This window comes from Peromyscus leucopus, chromosome 3 (assembly GCF_004664715.2).
Source record: "Peromyscus leucopus breed LL Stock chromosome 3, UCI_PerLeu_2.1, whole genome shotgun sequence".
Classification (NCBI taxonomy): Eukaryota; Metazoa; Chordata; class Mammalia; order Rodentia; family Cricetidae; genus Peromyscus; species Peromyscus leucopus.
In genome coordinates, this window is record NC_051065.1 from 49405278 (window position 1) to 49427550 (window position 22273).

At 39.0% G+C, this 22273-nt stretch overlaps 1 protein-coding gene across 20 annotated transcripts in view; it reads right to left on the reverse strand.

Annotated features, from left to right (window-relative positions):
- Positions 1 to 5051: 5051 nt before the first annotated feature.
- Positions 5052 to 22273, reverse strand: part of LOC114706825 (putative RNA-binding protein Luc7-like 2) — a 62922-nt gene continuing 45700 nt past the window's right edge. For 17 of the 20 annotated variants that reach the window (XM_028889320.2, XM_028889328.2, XM_028889323.2 and 14 more), the window contains 3 exons: positions 17971 to 18000; positions 10429 to 10620; positions 5052 to 6353 (listed from right to left, as the gene is read on the reverse strand). In XM_028889320.2, the coding sequence (XP_028745153.1) occupies positions 6176 to 6353; positions 10429 to 10620; positions 17971 to 18000 (400 nt within the window). In that variant the 3' untranslated portion in view covers positions 5052 to 6175. The remainder of the gene's footprint in view (positions 6354 to 10428; positions 10621 to 17970; positions 18001 to 22273) is intronic. The other 3 variants (XM_028889324.2, XM_028889325.2, XM_037203638.1) reach the window with 1 other exon arrangement.

Genomic DNA, 22273 nt, shown 5'->3' on the forward strand with positions numbered 1-22273 from the left:
GTTGAAGGCTTGGAGTCAGTCTGAATTGAATTCAAATCCCCAGTGTGGTCTCGGGTTCCCTCAACCGCTTTTTGAGTTCCTTAAACCTAAATATCTGAGAAAGTGCATGCAACCTGTCAGCTCACGGGTGTGCTGGGCTGGCAGGGGCGACATGGCCAGTTCTTAGTGCATGCGAGGAGGGGGGAGGGGCGCCTGTTACTTGGTATGGCTCCAGTATGTGTTCACCTAGTTAATATGTGGTAGAACTGGGGTTCCAGAGTCAGCCAGCCCCCATGCTCCTACCCAGCTAGCATTGCCTTCAATACTTGTAAGCCATCAACGTTTCTGATGGTGCTCTGTGGCTTCCCTTGTGAAACACATTCATCAGCAAGCAAGCAGAAGTGTCTAGGAGAAAACCCATGTTCTGCTCTAATGCACTAAGAACAAAGAAGGAAGCAAGATGCTCCAGAGCTACAGGTCTATTTTGACAGGCAAGACAGATGAGGAGTTTTGGCCTCTCATCTACAACTAACATCTTTCTACCAAACAGAAGGCAGAGAAAAATGACACAGCCCACTGTCTATATGGAAGAATTAATTCTCTGCACAACTTCTCAGAGTTGTTCCAGGGTTTTCCCATCTGGCCTTACAGACTGCTTGGTTTAAAATTCACGGCTAATGCTGTCATTCACCATTGCATATCCCATAGGTCAGTCTAGAAGCTCCGGACGAGCCCCAGGGCAGCAGCTCTGCTCATCTGGCTTGCATCAAGTGCTACCTGAGGTAATGCACCTCACTTCCCCCTAACTCCTGGTTATGTGTTGAGAGACTCAAGACTGAGTTACCCTCTCTCTGGGTGTTTCTGACCGACCAGGCCATTTTCTGTTGTTTGGGTGGTATGGAGGATGTAATCCAGAAACTCAAAGATAGGCAACTGCTCAAGCCCCAGAAACATTTACTCAAGATTAGAGACCATATCACTACTTGTTTTAAAAAGCCTGTATGTGGGCCAGTGAGATGACTCAGTGGGTATTGTCACTAGCCTGAGGACCAGACCTGTCCAATCCCTCACATTGTACCGTGACACATGCATGCATATGGTCAATAGATGTAGTAAAAATTTGATCGGGGAGGGGAAAACATGATTAAAGCATAATGTAAAATTTTTTTCAAGGAGTTTAAAAAAATTTAAGCCTGTTTTAAATCTACTGAGATATGACTTCCACGAAATAGTGTATTTCAGAAGCCATTTTTGACAAGATCTCATTCTATAGCCCAGTCTGGCCTTACAGGCATGTACTATACCATGCCTAGCACACAGTAGTAGCTTCTGACAATGTAGGCAGCACATGAACATTACCACTCAAGGTACAGAAATCTTCTAATCCCTAAAAGGCTCACTGCTCAGCATTTAGTCCTAGGCAAAGCTCAGAGACTACTTCTGCCTGTTCTTGTTCACATGAAGAGAACGGTATAGTGTCCCTCTGCTGGGTCTGGCTCCTTCAGCTGTGTATATTAAGTTACTCATTGCTACTTATATTAACAATTATTTCTCTTGTGTAGATGTATCACAATTTGTCTGATTTCTAATTGATGGATATTTCAAATATTTGTAGTTTGGGGTTACTATGAACTTAATTGCTACATGCGTTCAAATACAAACCTATGTGGGCCCAAGTTTTCGTTTCCCTAGGTACGAAGATTGCAACTGAACTGTGGGTGGGAAGGACATGCCTAATCTACATTAGCTGCTGAGCCTCCTTTGCTGAAGCAGCTGTCCCATTTTCAGGCCCGCTGGCAGTTCCAGGTGTTCATCGTCTCCACTAGCACTGTTGTCTTTTTCCTGGGGTCATTCCAGTGGGTGTGCGGTGTGCCTCATGACTGATGATGACTTTGGGCACTTTGTGTGTGTATACACTGGTGATCACTTCCTTTGTGTGATGCTGATAATGTTCAGAGATTAAATCTTGAGAAATCTTGCTTAAAATACCCATGTATGGGGGCTGGAGAGAAAGCTCAGGTTAAGAGCACACTGGCTGCTCTTCCAGAAGTCCTGAGTTCAATTGTCAGCAACCACATGGTGGCTCACAGCCATCTATAATGGGATCTGATGCCCTCTTCTGGTGTGCAGCTGTACATTCAGGCAGAATACTGCATATATAATAAGTCTTTAAAAAAAAAAAAAAAAGTTCTTTCCAGTCCATACAATCTCCCAGTTTCTCTACTTTTATCCTTATGTTGGGGCAAGGTCTTTCTATTGTAGCACAGGTTGGCCTCAAAATATTTGCAATTCTCCTGCCTCCCATGTGTGGATTACAGGCATAAGCCATCATGTCCAACTAGAAAACAATCTCTTTAGATCTAATTAGAATATAAACATGGTTACCGGCTAATTTTGGTGCCTGTCCTGGATATCTCGCTCTGTAGACCAGACTGGCCTCGAACTTAGAGATCTGCCTGGCTCTACCTACCGAGTACTAGAATGAAAGGTGTGCACCACCACAAACCTTACCTTGCCTAAGGTTCAAAAGCTGCCCAGGCTGGTTGGTATTCACCTTGAAATCCTCCCTCCTTGGACTCCCAACTAGCTTGGATTATGGGAGTGGTCCCAGGTTCTGGCATCTCGCATCTTGTCCCATATTCTGGATCTTTGTTTAACTGATCGGGTCTGCCCCAATGTCTGGCTTTCAGCCTAACTCCTATTACACTAGCTATTGAAATTAGGCTGATCCTCAGACATGGTTGTAGTAGCCAAGCAACCAGCTCATTTGCTGCTACATCTTGAGAACATGCAGACAAGGCAAAGCTCAGAAATGTCTCTGGCCCTGGCACTGCTCACTGATAGAGCTCCTAACTCTACCAACAGAAATGCTTTTCTCTAAGCCCTCACCACCTATTTTAACTTGCAAAGACTACTGTCTCAAACAACAGGTGAAAGAAGAAAAAAATATTCAAGAGACTTTGTATTGTTTCACTAGTATCCTAAGACATACTTTCACCAGGTGTGGTGGTACATGGCTATCACCCTTAATTTGAGCAGTGAAGACTAGAGAACCAGGAGTTCAGGGTCATCTCTGACAATGAGTTGGAGGTCAGCCTGGCCTCAAAAGATGGGGAGAAGAACCTGGATCAGGTAAGAATGCACTTGCTTTTTGTTTTGTTTTGTTTTTCAAGACAGGGTTTCTCTGTGTAGCTTTGGAGCCTGTCCTGGAACTCACTCTGTAGCCCAGGTTGACCTCGAACTCAGAGATCCACCTGCCTCTGCCTCCCGAGTGCTGGGATTAAAGGCGTGTGCCACCACTGCCCGGCTGGCACTTGCTTTTTAAGTGCATGAGAACCTAAGTTCAACCCCGAGCAAAAAGTCAGGCATGGTAGTTCATGCTTGTGATTCCTGTGCTGTGATACAAAGGGCTCACTGTCCAGAAAATCTAACCTCATTTGTGAGCTCCAGGTCAATAAGACCCTGCCTCAAAGGAGATCACAGCATTTCTCTAAATTATACCCTTAAAAAAAGAAAAAGAAAAAGAAAAAAACAGAATCAAATCATGATGCAAATGGCTTTAAGTTCTCAAGCTTATCTCAAACTGGACTTGAACCTGTGCCAAGCCCTCCTGCCTCAGCTCCCCAGTGCTGGGATTATAAACAAGTGGAAACCTTCATACTCAGCTTGTTTTGAAAATAAATTAAGGCAATTTAGCAATGTTATAGCACATAAGACCCTGACCAACGGGGGGGGGGGGGTGTTATTTAAGAAACTCACAAGAGCAGCTGATTACCAGATGGAGGGATGTGTTTCAATGGTTTATACGTTTACCCACAACAGCAGATTGTCTACCTCAGCAAGCTGTATTTTTTTTCAGCTGTGAAATATTTTTATTATTGTTTTTCAAGACAGGGTTTCTCTGTGTAGTCCTGACTGTCCTGAAACTTGAGCTGTAGACCAGGCTGGCCTCAAACACACAGATCTGCTGCCTCTGCCTCCCTTGTAATGGGATTAAAAGCATTTGATACCATGTCTGCTTCTTAAAACACTATTTCTAAATCTCACCATCTACAATCCAGGGCTAAACCTAAAGTACATGTGATTTATGTAAATTAGGATTTGTGAAAAATAGTGTAGGCCACTAGGATGCAATACATATAAACAAAGCATTCTTGGCAACCACAAAACTGGGCCTCAATGAAGACAGGTCTCTCTCAAGATTTACTTATTATGTATACAGTGTCCTGCCTGCATCCCCACAGGCCAGAAGAGGGCACCTGAATACATTACAGATGGTTGTGAGCCACCATGTGGTTGCTAGGAACTGAACTCATGACCTCTGGAAGAGCAGCCAGTGCTCTTAACCTCTGAGCCATCTCTTCAGCCCCAGAAGATAGGTCTCTTGATTAAACTACATGACCTTGTGGAAGGAAATACAGCTGCGAAGCGTTCACTTGATAAACTGGAAACTTCAGTACCCCCGATCTGATCTTAAACTTGTGATCCCTGTGCCTCAACCTCACAAGTGCTTAAGCACTGGGACAACAGGCATATTCCACCATGCTTTTGTTCCTTTTTGCTGTTTAAAAAAAGTTTAAGCCACACCTGGTGGACTGTGCCTATATAGTTCCAACACTTAGGAGGTTGAGGCAGAAGTTTGCAATTCAAAGCCAGTCAAGAATACCTAGCAAGATCTCATCTCTAAAACTCAGAATAACCTAGTATCACATAGATGGGCACAAAGGGCCAAATTACTATCACCAAATTTTGGGAACTGCCCTGCCTCCAAAAAAGGTTTTTGAAAAGTGATCTAAACTGGGTTTGGTTGTACACATCTATAATCTTGGCACTGAGGCAAAGGCACAGGGTCAGGAGTCTAAGGTCAGTCTCAGCTACAGAGTGAATTCTAGGTCAGCTTGAACTACATGAGACCACACCCTTAGGCCACAAAAAGTGATCTTATATATACAATTTTACTAGTTAATATATTATTTTTTTTCCTATATTCTAGAAGGACAAAAGGTATTTGTGAACTACTAGGTAATTATTAGCAGGCAATTAGCTCTTTAATGCAGAAACTGTTGGTTTCGTTATATTGGTTACATATTGATTTTATTCAGGCTTGTCAATTAAGAAATACAAACAAGAGACTTAGTTACTTCTACAGGTCCAATCTTTCCTTACAGAAGCTGTTAAACACAGCTCTGAAGTAGTGGAGTATAGCCAACAAGAGAATTGGGTGGAGCAACAGTTCATCTGAAATCCACAGTTCTATATTTCCTTCCTTTGGTGCCTTGTACAGTAAGGCACTGTTAAGGATGTTACAGAATAGAGGAAAATACCACAGCAAATAGTTCTAGTGACAACTTACTAAACAAGGTACAGTGTAATGATGGTGGTGATGATTGTTTCTTCTCATTTTATTATTATTTTTTACAATAAGAGTAAAGATAGCCTTTATACTCCACACTCACACACAAAATAAAACAAGTGCTTATTATGAAACAGTCCCTGCCCCATCCCCCTCAATATACTGAACATAGCAATTTAGTAGAACAGAAAAATCAAGACAAGTCTGATTTCAAATTTTCAATAAAAAAGCAAAAGTAATGAAACAGCTGTTCAACTTCCAACTCTTATTCGGCCCAAACAAAAGAGCCCTGTATAAGTTTCTCCAGCACACAATCCCGTAGAACTGCTCAACTGTAATCAACTAGTAACTGAGGTGACCAGAACCTTAGAACACAAGTTATATTGCTTCCCTGCCCCTTTTCTCTTACAGTTGGAGGCACAGGTATTGGGAGATACAAAAGTCAAAGGAAGAAGAATTATAAAGAAAAATTCCCCAAAGCTGCTGCTGTTTGGAATACAAAGGAAGACAGTATTTTACAAATGTTCAAAAACTGCAAGCATTAATTAACACAATTCATTCACTATCACTCCTACTTGAAAGACTAGAGATCAGTGTCTTATTATATAAAACTGTACTGTACTTTACGTTCAGAATTGTAGTATAGGTTCACCAGAAACTATGGATGTAGTTTAGGCTTTATCAAGGAAAACAGGTTCAGTTCAGATCATTAGATACTAAATATGTATTCATCTAGCCTGGATCAGTATCTAGAAGTGTCACCCTGAAGGACTGTAAACTAGACAACAGCAGGTTAGCTCCACAGGAAGCTTAAGGACTGAAGGTATGTATATACAGAGCTAATTAGATCTCCCCTGCTTCCCGCTCTTCAGAGCTCCTCCTGTCTTCTGATCTGCCATTAGCGCTCTCATAGGACCGCTTCTTATCTTTTCGATCTCGGTCACGAGGTGATCTGTCTCTTGAACTCCTGTCTCTGTCACGGGATGCTAAGTCTTGGTCTCTGAATCTTTCTTTTGAGGATCTGAAAAATATTAATTTAAGGAGCAAAATATGTTGGGACACCCAAAATCCAATGAAAGAATAGGATCAATATTAAGTTTCTGATAGCTGAAGAAATAGATTAGAACACATCTGAGAAGAGTGTCTGGCACTACAATAGTGGATGGGGGGGGGGGGCGCACCAAAACAACATTGGTGGCAACAAAGAGCTACAGGTAAAGAAGGCTAAACTAAACATGACCTATAAATAGTCTTTAGTATTTTGGAGATAACCATGAAGTTTCTCCAATTAATAAAGAGACATTTAATATAAAAATAATGTATAGGTAATATTTAGCTTTTAAAAGTGAAAAGTATCAGATTCCAAATTGGATGGAAATCAATGAATTAGTACAGAGGTCTTATCCTTTGGGCCAAATGGTCTGACAATAAGGATTTGAAGTGTTGTAAATCACACACAATCTCAGGATGTAAGAGTCTGTCTTTTCTATCAACTTTGAAACTGTAAAAATGCAGAACCATCCATAGCTTGCTGGCTGTACAAAAACAGGCTCCAGCCACATTTGTTCTATAGGCAGCACTTTGCAAACCTAGGTAACAGAATTACTCAATACTATGGCTTTAAATAACCATTTGCTAATCCAAAAATCTGCTTTACTTGAGTGAATTCATTAAAACCAAAATGGAAGGTATCAAAAACTGATTATACCATAATAAAATACTAACTGCTCCTAATACTACTATCTCTATTCTCATACCCATCTTCAAAAAAAGGTACATAAACAAAACACCCTCGTATCAGAAATGCAAATTGAAAAAAACCAACAAAAACGCAAAGACATTACATAGGATCTAACTATATTGGTTAGCATAGAATATACACTTTCAACACCTATAATGAATTAACAACAAATATTACATTTATTTTGTTCTTTACAGGTGATACAGAATGTTTATACATAATTTATCTCAACCAAGGTTTAAAATTATGATCAGAGGCACTGCCAAGTCCTACATAATACTTTTTTTGTTAAGAGTTGGGAGTTTAAAAATGCTACTAGCCCTGAAAAAGCAATACTTTCAGAAAAACATAAGGCAAGATAAAAATACTACTGTAACCAGTTTTAAAAATATAGATAAGGAGAACATTGTAGTTTAGATATAAAACAGTTCAAAAGGCTCATGTACTGTTGACTTGAAACTGGTGGGTGGTGCTACAGAAAACTGATGAGGTCATGAAGATGGTACAATCAATGAATTAACCCACTCTAAGTTCATAACTAACCAGCCATTATGAGGTGGATTCTGGCAGGACGAAACAAGTCAAAAGAGGAGAATCTTACTCTATCTTGTGCCTAACACCTTGTTCTCTCTTTCTTCTGTCAAAAGGTGAACCACTTTACTCCATTACAGGCTACCTGCCCTGGCATTCTGGTTCACTAGGCATGGGCCCAGAAGCAATTCAAAAGTGGCCATGAACTGAAATCTCAGAAAACGTGAGATAAAAAAATCCTTTCATAAATTGTTTTCAAGTGCTTTGTCATAATACAAAGATATGGTAACACAGATGATTAAAATAAAAGTTTGAAAAATTAAAACCAATTTAGAGCATACTACTTGAGATTTTATAAGCCTTTTCCCCCTTTTGTTTTGTTTTCTGAATCAAGGTCTTTCTCCCTAGCCCAAACTGGCCTTAATTTGTGGCAAGCCTCCTGACTCAGCCCTAGAGTCTTACTTAGCATTACAGGAGCTCTTGCTTAATAAGCATTTAAAAAATAATATGCTTAAAAGACAAAAAAGTCACATTCCAAGTCTACACAAGCCATCTCCAAAGCCTCTATTAATGATGATAGAAATGATCAATAGAACAATGACATTAGATGCTGGCAAGTCCCTGAGGTCAGTGATAGTAACTGAAAAGTAAAGATAGGAATTCATGTTTGTACAAGATCACAAATACTCTACATGCAGACAGTTTCTTATGTGTTGCTAATGAAAGCCTAATAAGTCAAATATTAACTATTTAATGAAACAGAGAAAAACAACAGGATATAATTAAATTATTGGGCAACGACTACCTGACAGAACACCCGAAAAAGCACAAGGCTGCTGAAGGTCTTCACTGACCTGTGGGAACTGTTGCCAAGACAAGGTTCATATAGATAACTCACTTGTAGCAGAGACCAGTACTTCACAGCAAGGGCAATAAAACAGCAAAATGTCAAGACTTTTCAATGGACTCTCTTTACCATCAAAAACTAAACTCACATATATACCAATAATTTGATGTTTTATATATATGAAATAACAAGTAACAACTACTTGCTTTTTTGTTAAAAACAATGTTGTTTTAAAAGTAATTTGAATTCTAAGATATGAAATACTCTTGAAAAAGCAAAATTTTAATAGTTTTACAAAAATAATCCTCTTTTGAACATGCTGAGTATGGTGGGAAGTTTTCCTATGTAAATAAACTTCACAAGTGCAGGAAGCATCAAGATGACACAATGATAGGACACGACTCCCCACCCGACCCTCCCATTTCCACCACCAATAGACATGTAAGATAAACACCAAAAAAATGACAGCTGGGCAGGTCAACACAGAATCATCTAGATCCTTTACCACCTAGCTACACAATTCTCAGATTAGTGTGCAGATTTCAAATCATCAAGATCATTAAGAAAATGTTTATTTCTGAACACTGCACTGAGGACAGCCTCTAAATTCCAGTTTCAAAATGTGAGAAAGAGACCTACAGGTATTTTCCTACTTGTTTAATTACAACCATTTATTCAAGACTGAACCATTATCTGAAACCATTTTTAAAAATCATTATGAAATTTTCACTATCTAGATTTATATAATTTGCCCTATGATATCCAGTTTAGCTCTTTATAATCTGTGGTCAAGTATGTTCCCACACAGAAAATGCCTTATAGCAACATGAATATGGTTGTTTACATACACTATTATTTCTTTGCTACTTTTAAAACTAAGCCTAGCACAGAAGAAAGTTAAATAATTCTTAAAGCCAGGCACAGTGTTATACGCCTATAATCCCAGCACTCAAGAGGAAGCTGAGAAAAAAGGATTATGAATCTGAGGCCAGTTTGGGCTACATAAGACCTTGTCTCCCCGACCATTCCCCCCAAAACATCCCCCCCCCAAATAAACTAGTTAGAATCACTTCAAGGGCTACTTAGAACAAGGACAGAAATATATCAAATAAAATACTGATTGGAAGCCTATTATGATTTCAGAGAATGGGTAATTCAGCCTAAAACAAAGATTCTGCCAGCTCTCTGTGGATTCAACTATGAACTTTTATGTGGAGTAAGCCACAGAAAGCCTAAGACTAGTAACTAGGCACACTCGAAGTGTTTCTCCTACATAAACCTAAGCATGGTTGTTGAGGGAAAAAGTAATTTTAAGAATAATTTATGTTCCATAGGATTATCATGTGACCTGAGTTTTGGGAGTTTAACAGCTCCACTACATTCTAACCCTTAGTCTGCTCTCATTGCATATTTTGAGGTTTCCTGCTATACTAAGAAGTGCTGTAGCTTCTCAAAACTCAGAATCTTCCCATCACACTAAAGATGAACACAAAAATGTATGTTTTATACTGCAGATTAAACAACACAGTAGAATATGTTTGCTCTTTAGAAGTGCACCAGCTCCAAGTTTGGAAAACAGGCAAACAAAGCTAAATAATTCTTTTAATGAAAGGACTTCACAGAGCCCCTAATTTGTTAATACATATTGAAAAACAAACAAAAATTCCCAAAACCTCATGAGTACCTAAAATTATTTGCCTGTAAAGTAGGTTTATCAGCATCCCTCCCACCTCCCCAACATCCCAAATAAAGAAAAGCAATAACCTCTGCACATACTGGCTCCAATTTCTCACTCTGGCTCACACGGAACTCTGCATGAACTACCCATACAATCAGAAAAAATGCATACACCTACAACTGAGTACATATCAATACCAGGTGCAAGTTTCAAACCAATAATCTAAGCATAAGTAACATAAGTAAACAAAAGGCTAGACATAAAGGTAGCTCCTCATCCTCTGATCGGCACTTCAGTACCTCCTCTTGGATCGCTCTCTGCTCCTATCTCTAGAGCTGTGTCGACTTCTCTGGTGGCTGCGGCTGCGGCTTCGGCTACTGGAACGGGACCTGTGGCGATGTCGTTTCTCCCGAGACTTGGATCGAGTCCTCCTCTTGCGTTCTCGTGACATGGAGCGAGATCGGTGTCTGCGATGCTCTCTGGATCTAGATCTACATGAAAATAATTTATTTCACTCTTAGTGCTACAAGTTTTTCTTTAAGAAGAAGCTGGTTTCCTTTTTTTCCTTTTTCAGTGATGTGTGGCCAGGAAATGATGGTGTGTGCCTTTAAACCCAGCACTTGGGAGGCAGAGGCAGGCAGATCTAAGTTCAAGGATAGCCTACAGTCTGATCTACAGAGTGAGTTCCAGGAAAGCCAGAGTAACACAGAGAAACCCTGTCTTGAAAAAAACAAAACAAAACAAAACAAAAAAATTACCAAACAAACAAAGTGATGTATGTACTCATGGGCATATCACAGGACATAAGGAGAGATTAGAGGACAAACTTTTGTTGAGAGTCTCTCCACAATGTGAATCCCAGGAAATGAACTCAGGTTATCAGGCTAGGTGGCAGGTACTTTAACCAACTGGGCCATCTTGCCAAGACTGCGAAGTTAACTCTTCAGTTTAGATTGCAATTCTATTCTAAACAAACTACATGAACAATGGAAATACACTGCTAGTATATTAATGACTAGATACTAGAACTTCAAAATAAAAAAACTACAGCACCAATTCCCAGAAATACCAATACTGTATAAATTTATGTCAGTTAACTAGGGATGTAGTAAAAGGGGAAAGGGAGATATAATATAGAAATGATAAAAGGATGGATTATTGAATCTACTTTTAAACAATTACTGATCTCAGATATTTTACATTGGTATGGATCTTTGTATATTGATACAAATTTAGGGTTATTTTTGTCATACTGTGTATGTTTCTACTCTTTTTTAAAGTACTGTACTTTATGCAGTTCATTGTAAAAGGTTATGTAAAGTTTTGGTCTTTGAAAGCTATTTAGGATATTAAAGAAATACAGGTTAGTAGTTATTCATCTCTAACAATCAAACTTAAAGTTATGTTACAAATGTTTTCAAGGTCAAACAGACATATATTTTAAATAGATGGTCTTCAAACACTGCAAAGATCTGTTTTAATAACATAAGGCTTTTCACAACAATGAGACACGTCTGCTCCTGGCAGCACCCATCTACTTCATAAAAAGATGATGAGCGCCGGGTGGTGGCGCACGCCATTATTCCCAGCACTCGGAGACAGAGGCAGGCGGATTTCTGTGAGTTAGAGGCCAGCCTGGTCTACAGAGTGAAGTCCAGGAAAGGCGCAAAGCTACACAGAGAAACCCTGTCTCAAAAAAAAAAGAATGATGAGCATTGAAGAACCTCCATATAGTTTGCTTTCTTTGTGACAAAATTGCCTTTGCTGAACAGTATGCTGTTCAAACTGGACAAGCAGGACACAATAGGAAGTGAATAACAAACTTTGCCAAGACAAGGTAAGACAGTCCTTCAAAATTCCTGCAGGCCAAAGATGGATGCCTCAATGTTAAGAGGAACCTTGGGTGACTGTACAGGTAGCCAGATGTCTCTGTCATTTCTATAGTTTTGGAAGTTGTTTGCTCTACACTATCTGATGACTCAAGTACTATTTTATCCTTTTTGGGTGTCTAATGGAGTTGAAGACAAGACAGTTATAGTTACAGATTTCTTTGTTACCTAATTTAAAAAAAACAAAAACAAAAAAACTTACCAAAGAGATGTAAAATATATAGGTTGAGAAACATAAAAGCCTAAGTTGTTTATCTAAAAAGATGTTTTAAGATCTAAAAAGATATTTTCAGGATGGCAATACAAGTTATGATTAAAAAAAACGGTTTAGGTATAAAAGTTTGGAACATGTAATTCTTAATTTTTTCCCCCCAGAGCTGAGAACCAAACCCAGGGCCTTGCATTCTACCATTGAGTAAATCCCCAACCCCTGGAATGTGTAATTCTTAATCTGATAATTGTTCTTATTGAATATAATTTTATTGTGTTAAGAGTTAAAACCTTTCCTTTTTATTTAGACAAAAAGGGGGAAATGTGGAATCATCTTTTTGTACGCCGTGAAGATGTATCACTCTGACTGGTTTAATAAAAAGCTATAGATAGGCAGGATTTCCAGTCACAGAGGACACTGGGAAGAAGAAGGGGCAGAAATAAGGGAACACAGAGGAACTAGGAAAGCAGGATGAGCAGTACCGAGGTGAGGTAAACAAGCCTAGGGTGGCATGTAGATTAATAGAAATGGGTTAATTTAAGTTATGAGAGCTAGCTAAAAACAATCCTAAGCTATTGGTCAAGCTTTCATAATTAGTAAGTCTCCATGTGGTTATTTGGGCGCTGGCAGGCAGGACAGAAATAAACTCACTACAACTGTTGCTCAGTGATACAAAACTTGCTTAACACCCAAGGAGCTAATAGGATCCACCCTTACTATTAAACAGAAAAAAAAAAAGCTAAATGGATAAAAGGTAGAAAGTGGATCTCAGCACACACCTATAAACCCAGCTGAGGGCAGAGGAAGGAGGGTTGGCTGATAAACCACAAACCCCAGATTCAGACAAGGGCTATAGAAGACAATACCAAAGCACTCTTCTGACCTTCACACCACACATACACACACACACACTCACACATACACAGGTACAAGCAAAACACATACACACATAAAAATAGTAATAAAAAAAGATCAATCAGGAGAAATTGTGGTGGCACATTGAATTTGAGGCCAGCCAGGACTACATACACATAGTGAGACTCTAAATAAGCTGTATCAGGGGCTGGAGAGATGGCTTAGCTGTTAAGAGCACAGGCTGCTCTTCCAAAGGTCCTTATGAGTTTAATATCCAACAACCAGATGGTAGCTCACAACCATCTATAATAGGATCTAATACCCTCGTCTGGCATTCAGGCATACATGTAGACAAAGCACTCATACTTAAAAAAAAAATTTTTAAAGCTGTATCAGGAATATGAAAGAAAAACAAAGGCAACAATCAGTATTACCACTTCACCTCAATTTTTAGATTTTTTTTTGCATACTTAAGAAATATAGGGGGGGCTAAAGAGATGGCTCAACAATACATGCTGCTCTTCTAAAACCGAGTTCAATTCCCAACATGTATATGAGGAGGCTTACAATCACTTATAATTCTAGTTCCAGGGAACCTAACATGCTTTTCTGGCTTCCAAGGCCATTCCCTCTACACACATGGCATATACTCACAAATAAAAATAAATCTTACAAAACCACCACCACCAAAAAAACCAAGCCCTGCCCACCAAAAAACAAAAACAAAAACAAGGAAAGAAATTAAATGTATCAGATGCGTATGAAATAAAGAAGGAATGATAATAAAGAATATTTATGGATAAACCATCCTTTATTTGAATTATATTTTGACCACTGAATTTTTGAATGCCCCTAGTAAGCCAAAAATTACAATGTAAACAAATATAATTTGGGCATTTTACCAAAACATGTATGTGTGTGGTGATGTATGTGTGTATGTAATGAGGATGGACATAGCATGGAAAGAACAGAAACGTGAGGGAACACAAGAAGATGAAAAGTATACTGTTTGTTTAAAGTCACTTTAAGAGTGAGAGAAGGGGTGATGTGGGTGACGCATTCTGTAATCTCAGCATTTAGGTGGAGGAAGTAAGAAGATCGTAAGTTCATGGGCAGCCTAGGACACTATAGCACATGTCAAAAATACAAAAAAACAAAAAAACAAAAAAAAAAAACATCAAAATGTTTTAGGCTGGATTGTGTTGATATTTTTGCAAACAGCTCCTCACAAACATAAAATGGACAAATCTTATGGCATATAAATTGTACCTCAAAAGTATGGTTAAAAACGTTTCAAATTACCATAATGTTATTTTCTCATAACTTCAAAAGTATAATAATTGTGTGATGGTTTGTTTTTAAATTAATATTTTAGGGCATTTTGTTTTTTAATTTGATAATCTCACCATGTACCAGGCTGGTCTTGGACTCTCAGAGATCTGCCTGCCTCTGGCTCCCAAGTGCTGAAACTGAAGGTGTAAGCTACCACACCTGGCTACAGAAGAATTTTCATTAAAAAAAAAAAAAAATACACACACATACACACACACACATATATGTATATGTATATATATTCATTTCATTTGTATGTGTAGGAGTGCTTTGCTTGAATGTCTGTGCACTATATGCATGCCTGGTATACACCAAGGTCAAGAGAGCACTGGATCCCCAATAGCTGGAATTAGGGACTGCTATGATCTGCCATGTGGTTGCTGGGAATAGAAGCTGGGTCTTCTACAAGAACAAATGCCCTTAAGAACTGAGTCATCTCTCTATCTCCTATAGAAGAATTTTAAAAACACTTAGCTCCAGTCTGTATTATAGTCAAATAAAGGTATATATTATACACTTCATGTCTAACCACAATTAAATAGTTTCTTCAACTAAACACAGTTATTTCTCATATAGCCAATGGTGGCCTCAAACTTGCTCTGTGTAGCTGTGGATGACCTTGATTTGAACTCCTGGATCTCCTGCTTCTGCCTCTTGAGCACTGGAATTACAGGCAAATACTGAGGTTATAGGAATGTGCTATGACACCTGGCTTTGAAGAACATGTTTCTAAAAAGGGACACAGGAAGGCTGTCTATCTGTCTGCCCATACATCCATCATGAGAGAAAGGTCAACCTATTTACCTATGTATCTGTCAGTCTGTCTGGATCTCTCTACCTACCTACCTACCTACCTACCTACCTACCTACCTACCTACCTACCTACCTATCTCATGAGATGAGAAAGCAACAGGAATGATGGTACATGTCTTAATTGGCACTTGGGAGGGACAGATAGGCAGACTGCTATGAGTCTGAGATTCATCTTGTCTACATGAGACCAGACCAGACAGGGCTACACAGTGACACACTGTCTCCAAAGTAAAACAGAGATTAGAGAAGTGGCTTAATGATGGAGAGCACTGGCTGCTCTCAAAGAAAACCCAGGTTCAATTCCTAACATCAACATGGTGGCTCACAACCATTTGTAATTCCAGTTCTGGGTGATCTGGACACCCTTTTCTAAATTCCATGGGTACTAGGCATACACGTGGTATATATACATACAGACAGACAAAATAATCTAAAAGAAAAATTAAATAAAAACCTACTCAAAAGAAGTTTATCAAATGGTATTTTTAACCACTCATTTTGACCTAGTTAACCTATTTCATTTAATATATAATTTAATGCAACTTTAAAATGTCTAGATAATAATTATTCATGCAAAATATACTTACTAGGTACCTAGCCCATTGCACCTTTTTAGTTACAAGGGAAATGGAATATTAAAATAAAATCAAGTCCCTGAACTGTTGGAGATTATAATCTAGAAACAAGTCTCTAGAGATCTACCTCTAGTAAAAAAATAAGTAAATGGAGAAACGGGTAGGAATAGTTTACATAATGCAGGCAGGAAAGGATTTTCTGACAGGATGGCATATGAGCAAAGACTGAAAAAAAAAAAAAAAAGAAGCAAATCAGCCACCATAGTGAATAGCACCCAGGTATAAAGTCCTGGAATGAGAGCAAGTTCAACATGTTGAAGGCACAACAGAAGAAACCTGCGTGGCTACAATGAAATGAGTAAAGAAAAGCAACACTACAGTTTGACAAACATGAAGATCAGTATTTTATCATTCAAACCAGGAAACTCTAAGGGGTGTATTACACAAAGTCAATGGGGGAAGTATTATTGTGTGACAACAAATATAAACAACTATCTCAAGGTACGTAGAATCACATACATAGACACTCCACTAAGGATACAGTGCCAGATGTAGTGGTACACAGCTGTAATCTCATTGTTAAGGAATATAGAGGTAGGAGGATAATGAATTCAAGCAAGACCCTGCCTGGAAAAACAATTAACTAGGTATGTTGACACATGCCTGTAATCCTTCCTAACAGTGCCAGAAGACAAACTGGAGCCAAGCAGGGCTACACAGTCTCAAAAACAAAATCAAACAAAACCCACACAATAACAACAAAATCCCCAGCTAGCTGGCAAACCTATTTGTATTTCCAACATGTATGTTAAGACATTGTCTCTTAAATGGACCACTCAAATTGATTTATTTTTTTCAAATTGACTTTAAAAAAAGAAAGTAAATCCTGGGCTGGAAAGATGGCTCAGCAGTTAAGAGCACTGGCTGCTCTTCCAGACAACCCTGGTTCAATATCCAGCCTTACATGAACAGCTCACAACTATGTGTAACTCCAAGATCTGACACCCTCACATAGACATACATGCAGGTAAAACACCACATAAAATAAAAATTTAAAAAAAAATCTGTCATATATTTACTGAATTTCTAGAAGATCCTTAAAGAAATAGCTCAGCTGTCTGTAGGTGCCATGTCAGGCTGAGAAGGTGGCAAAAGAAGCCCCTGAAACAGCCCAAGAAGCAGGCCAAGGAGATTGACAAGGAAGATAAGGCTCTCAAGCAGAAACAAAATGAGCAGAAGACCTGGGCAGTAGTAGTAGTAGTGGTGGTGGTGGTGGCGGCGGTGGTGGTGGTGGTGGTGGCGGCGGCGGCGGCGGCAGCAGTGGTGCACGCCTTTAATCCCAGCACTTGGGAGGCAGAGGCAGGCGGATCTCTGTGAGTTTGAGACTAGCCTGGTCTACAGAGTAAGATCCAGGAAAGGTGCCAAAGCTACACAGAGAAACCCTGTCTCAAAAAACCAAAAGAGCAGAAGAAACTCGGGGAGCTAAAAGCCAAGACCATGGGGAATGGACCCCTGGCCACAAGTGGAAATAAGAAATCTGGTAAAAATTAAGAGATTCCTCATATCTGAGATGATGGTGACCCTCTTCCATTCTTATTTAAACATCTGGATTCCCTGCCATAACATCTTTGCCACCTACAGCAAGAATGAAGTGTTATCCCAGATGCTGATGTATATTGTAATAAACTTTTGCAGTAAATACATAACTAATACATCGTCTCTAGTACTCAGCAATTGCTAGCTCAGCTGTAAATTTAAAGTAAACCCAGTCTGAAATCCTACCAGAGCCTGCAGTTTCGTCTTTGTAGGACTCTGAATTCTCTATCACTTTGAATTAAACCAATTCATTTAAGGAAAAACAAAGAAAGAAAAAAGCTCAAATCTGAACTAGCAAAAAGTCAATGATAACTTTTCTTTCCAAGACAGGGTTTCTCTGTGTAGCTCTGGCTGTTCTGCAACTCACTCTGTAGACCAGGCTGGCCTCAAACTGAGAGTCACACCTGGCGTCTGCCTCCCAAGTGCTGGGAATAAAGGTGTGTGCCACCACTGCTAACTCAGTCAGTAATAATTTTTATTGATCTCACTGAAATTGACAAGATATATAACCTAAAAACCACATTTGAAAAACACAGCTTCACTATTTTATCCATCTTCTACAGTACCTACCTTTTGGGATTCTTGCTATGTGAGCGGGACCTAAAAAAAGAATATCTACTTTTAGAGAAATGACTATATAAAGTTTTTATGCTGGCACAATATGCTGGTAAATGACATTCTTCTTGAGTTCTGACTTTCACTTCTATAAAAACAAGCCATGTACTTGTGGATCCTCATCTCCTCCCAGCAAAAAAACTCTATAGAATTCTGCTTAGAAAAAAGTATGTACTTAGAAAAGAATATACTTCTGGAGACTGAAACTGTGTGCTTATCACAAAAACAATTCTCCAGAAACCATTTCCTGAACTAGAACAACAACAGAAAAAAACAAATAACAACAACAACCAAGGCTTTTTTGTTATCCATTTACATGAATTATATTCTTTAAAAATTATTTGTGTGTGTGTGTGTGTGTGTGTGTGTGTGTGTGTGTGTGTGTACACATGTGAATCTGGGTGTGCATGACTCAGCAGGCTAGATGCATTGGATCCCCTGGAACTGGAGTCATAGGAAATTGATATTTACCTAATGTGTGTGTGCTGGCGACTGGACTCAGGTCCTCTGGAAGAGCAATACATGTTCTTAATCACTAAACTATCTCTCCAGTCTCAAAATTATTATATTCCTTTTTTTAAAAGTGTGTGTTTGTCTGCATGTGTGTATGCTATGTGCGTGTATGTTAACCATGTGCGAGTCTGAAGTCAGAAGAGGCTGGATCACCAGAACTGGAGATATGGATACCTGTGAGCCACCATGTGGGTGTTGCTTTTAAATTGCCAAGCCATCTCTCCAACTTCCAAATGATCCAGTCCCAGATTATAATCTTATATAACTAACTCCTTACATTTGCCAGTACAGTGATAGTGCTCAATAAACAAAGAATTCCAAACACTTCAGGGGTGCATATATAATAGCAAATATATTTTAAATTATGATTTGAGTTGTATTAACTATGGTTCTATCCATTCACTGTCTGTGCAACCATGGGAAAGTTATATGTCCTCCCTTAGTTTAATCTATCATTTGAAAGACAGGAATAGCAATATAAATGTCATTAGGTATAAAATGTCCCCCAAAAGTTAATGTGCTGATGATCTGGTCACCAACTGGTATATCTAATCGTCCAGAGCTAACTGGATCATAAGGGCTATTATCCAATCAATGGATAATAATCTACAATTTTTTTTTTTAAATGTGTACATGTATACTCCATGCACGTGGATACCTGTGGAAGCCAGAAGGTGTTGGATCCCATGGAGCTGGGAGTTACAAGCAGTTGTTACAGCTCAATGTGGCTGATGGGAACTGAAAATTTTCCTAGAAGAGGGGCAAGTAACCTTAGCCATCTCTCCAGCCCCTAATGACAGATTCTTAATTTGATGGTACTGTTAGGTTATAGAAATCAGTAGGTGAGACCTAGTTCAAAGAAATGGGTTCTTTGAAGGGAAGATCTTACATCTGGACCTGTCCTGTCAACTTATTTTGTTTGCCAACCTTGCAGTAAGCAGCTTTTCTCTACCATGACCCTTTGTATCTTTCAGTCATCATGATGTTCTGCCTTAACCACAGGCCCACAGCAATGGGGCCAGTAGACCAGGTGCTAAAACTTCTGAATCCATGAGTCAAAATAAATCTTTCTTCTTTTAAACTGTTTCTCAAGTATTTTCTGACAACAATGAAAACCTAATACAGATCAGATAAACTAAGGCAAATTTCTTAACACAGAGCCTGGCATATAGCTAGCTAGTAAATGACATAATTTTTTAGTTGACTATATCAGGAGAGACTACAAACCAGCTTGTGTAATTTTACACTGTTTTATAACTTTATCTTATGAACATATTTACAGTACTTCCTCAATTTCACAGCATTTAAAGGAGAAAACTGCTTCGACTTTGTTTTGTTCTGAGGCAGTCTTACACTGCAGGCCAGGCTGGCTTTGAACTAGATATTCTAATGAATGCTAAGATTAGAGATATGAACCACCACACTTGCTTTGTTTGTTTTTGGGGGATGAGGACTCACTATGTAACTTAGGCTGGTTCCAAACTCTATATAGCCTAATCTAGCCTCAAGTCTGCGGGTCCTTCTACTTCAGATTCCTGTGTGCTGGGATTACAGGTATGCACCACCATGCCACCACATTCATCCAAGAGGGTTATACTTTGCAATCAAAAGGAGTAAGAGGTGATGGACTTTCTCACCATCTACAAATATTACAGTCGTATAACCCCCCAAAAAAAAAAAAAAAAAAAAATATGAGGTAGCCAGGTGGTGGTGGTGGTACTTGGGAGGCAGAGGCTGGTGGATCTCTATGAATTTGAGGCCAGCCTGGTCTACAGAGCAAGTTGTAGGACAGCCAGGACTACACAGAGAAACACTGTCTCAAAAAAAACAAAACAAAAATAAAAATAAAAAACAAAAAATGAGATCGTTTGACTATGTCAGTTCAATCTTAAATTGATAATTCCAACACTATATAAAATGCTTATCTACACTATTCTAAATAATGCAATATTGAACAATATCCTTAGAAAAGACAGCCTAGGACTAAGCATAGTGACAGACTGCTTAAAATCTCTGCACTCAGGCAGTTGGCCTGGGTTACACAACAAGACCTAGGTTTAACAACCAAATAAGCTAGATATGGTGGTATTGTACACTTTAAAGAGGCAAGCGGCTCTCTTTGAGTTCAAGACCAGTCTGTCCTATAGAGGTCCAAACAGCTAGGGATACACAGAGACCTTGTCTCAATAATAATAATTAATAATAATAATAATAATAATAAAGCAACAAGAGACTTTTGTCAATAAGGTGAAAGACAAGAACCAATTCCAGAAAACTTCCTCTGACTTACACACACACACACACACACACACACACACACACACACACACACACACACGGGAGGTACTGACACCGCCACCCCCCACAAACAGAAAAAAACTTGGCGGGGAGCACATAACCTCATACACTAAAAATAAAGAGGTTAAGTCCTGAAATAAAACTTGTTAAATGGAAAACACAGGGAGAAATGGTGAAGGGGGTGAGACAGTTAAGAAAAGTAGAGAAAGAGCCGGGCGGTGGTGGCGCATGCCTTTAATCCCAGCACTCGGGAGGCAGAGCCAGGCGGATCTCTGTGAGTTCGAGGCCAGCCTGGGCTACCAAGTGAGTTCCAGGAAAGGCGCAAAGCTACACAGAGAAACCCTGTCTCGAAAAACCAAAAAAAAAAAGAAAAGTAGAGAAAGAAAGAGACAAAGAATTTCTCAAGACAGATGACACAGCATTGTACTGTTTTGTCCTAAAAGCCCATGAAATGGCTCAGTAAAAAGCCTGGTGGCCTGAGTTCAGCTCCCATAGTGAAAGTCCTGACCTCCACTTGTGCAGTGTGACACGTGTGCCTGCCATGTGTATGAGCAAGTGCACGCATGCACACACAGCTATCTAACACAAAATAAAGTTCACCTAAACTGAGAATAATATGCTCAGAGCTTCTGAGTTACCATGATCAATAATTAATTATCTTAGGGACTTACAGTATCTCAGAGAGAAGGTACTTAAATTCCAAAGACATAAAGCAATCAGGAGAATGCTATTGTGGCATGGCTGTCTATTATAAAGTGCTTAAAGTTCTGAACATGTTGCCAATGGGTACCAACGACTTAGGAGGATGTTTAAACACTCCAAATATGAAAACACTAAATTTACCAGTTAATACAAGCAGACTTGCTATATAAGTTAATGAATTTTTATAATTTATGGCTCTTCTGGGAAGGGTGGCTCAGGGGAGGCAGAGGCCAGTCTGGGTACACAGGATAGTCAGAACTACACAGAGAAACCCTGTCGTGAAAAACAATACAAAGATCAAAAACCAAAACAAAATAAAATAATTTATGACTTCTACAATTGAGAAGATAGTAATAGCTTAATATAAACACAAAAACTCTCAAATCTTTCCTCAAAACGTATAAAAGGTGCCATGTTAGAGTGCTTGCATGCACTAAGCCCTGGGCTCAAGGCCTAAGACTACCACCAAAAAGAGAGAAAAGGCCACAGTTCTGTGCAAAAAGGTACAAATCAAAATCTAACCTAGTATAAGAAAAAAAAAAAAAAAATCAATGGGTAGCAAGAGGTTTACTGTAACTCATTCAACTTTAAAAGACACAAGACAGCCCTTCTTTGCTTTCCCACAATCTTGAAAGAAATCACATCAGCTCAGTTGAATGGCTAAGAGCTGTTAAAGGTCGAACATCTCCAGCATGAAAATGTAAAATTCAGACATGATAGACAAAAACTAGGATTTCTGGATCTT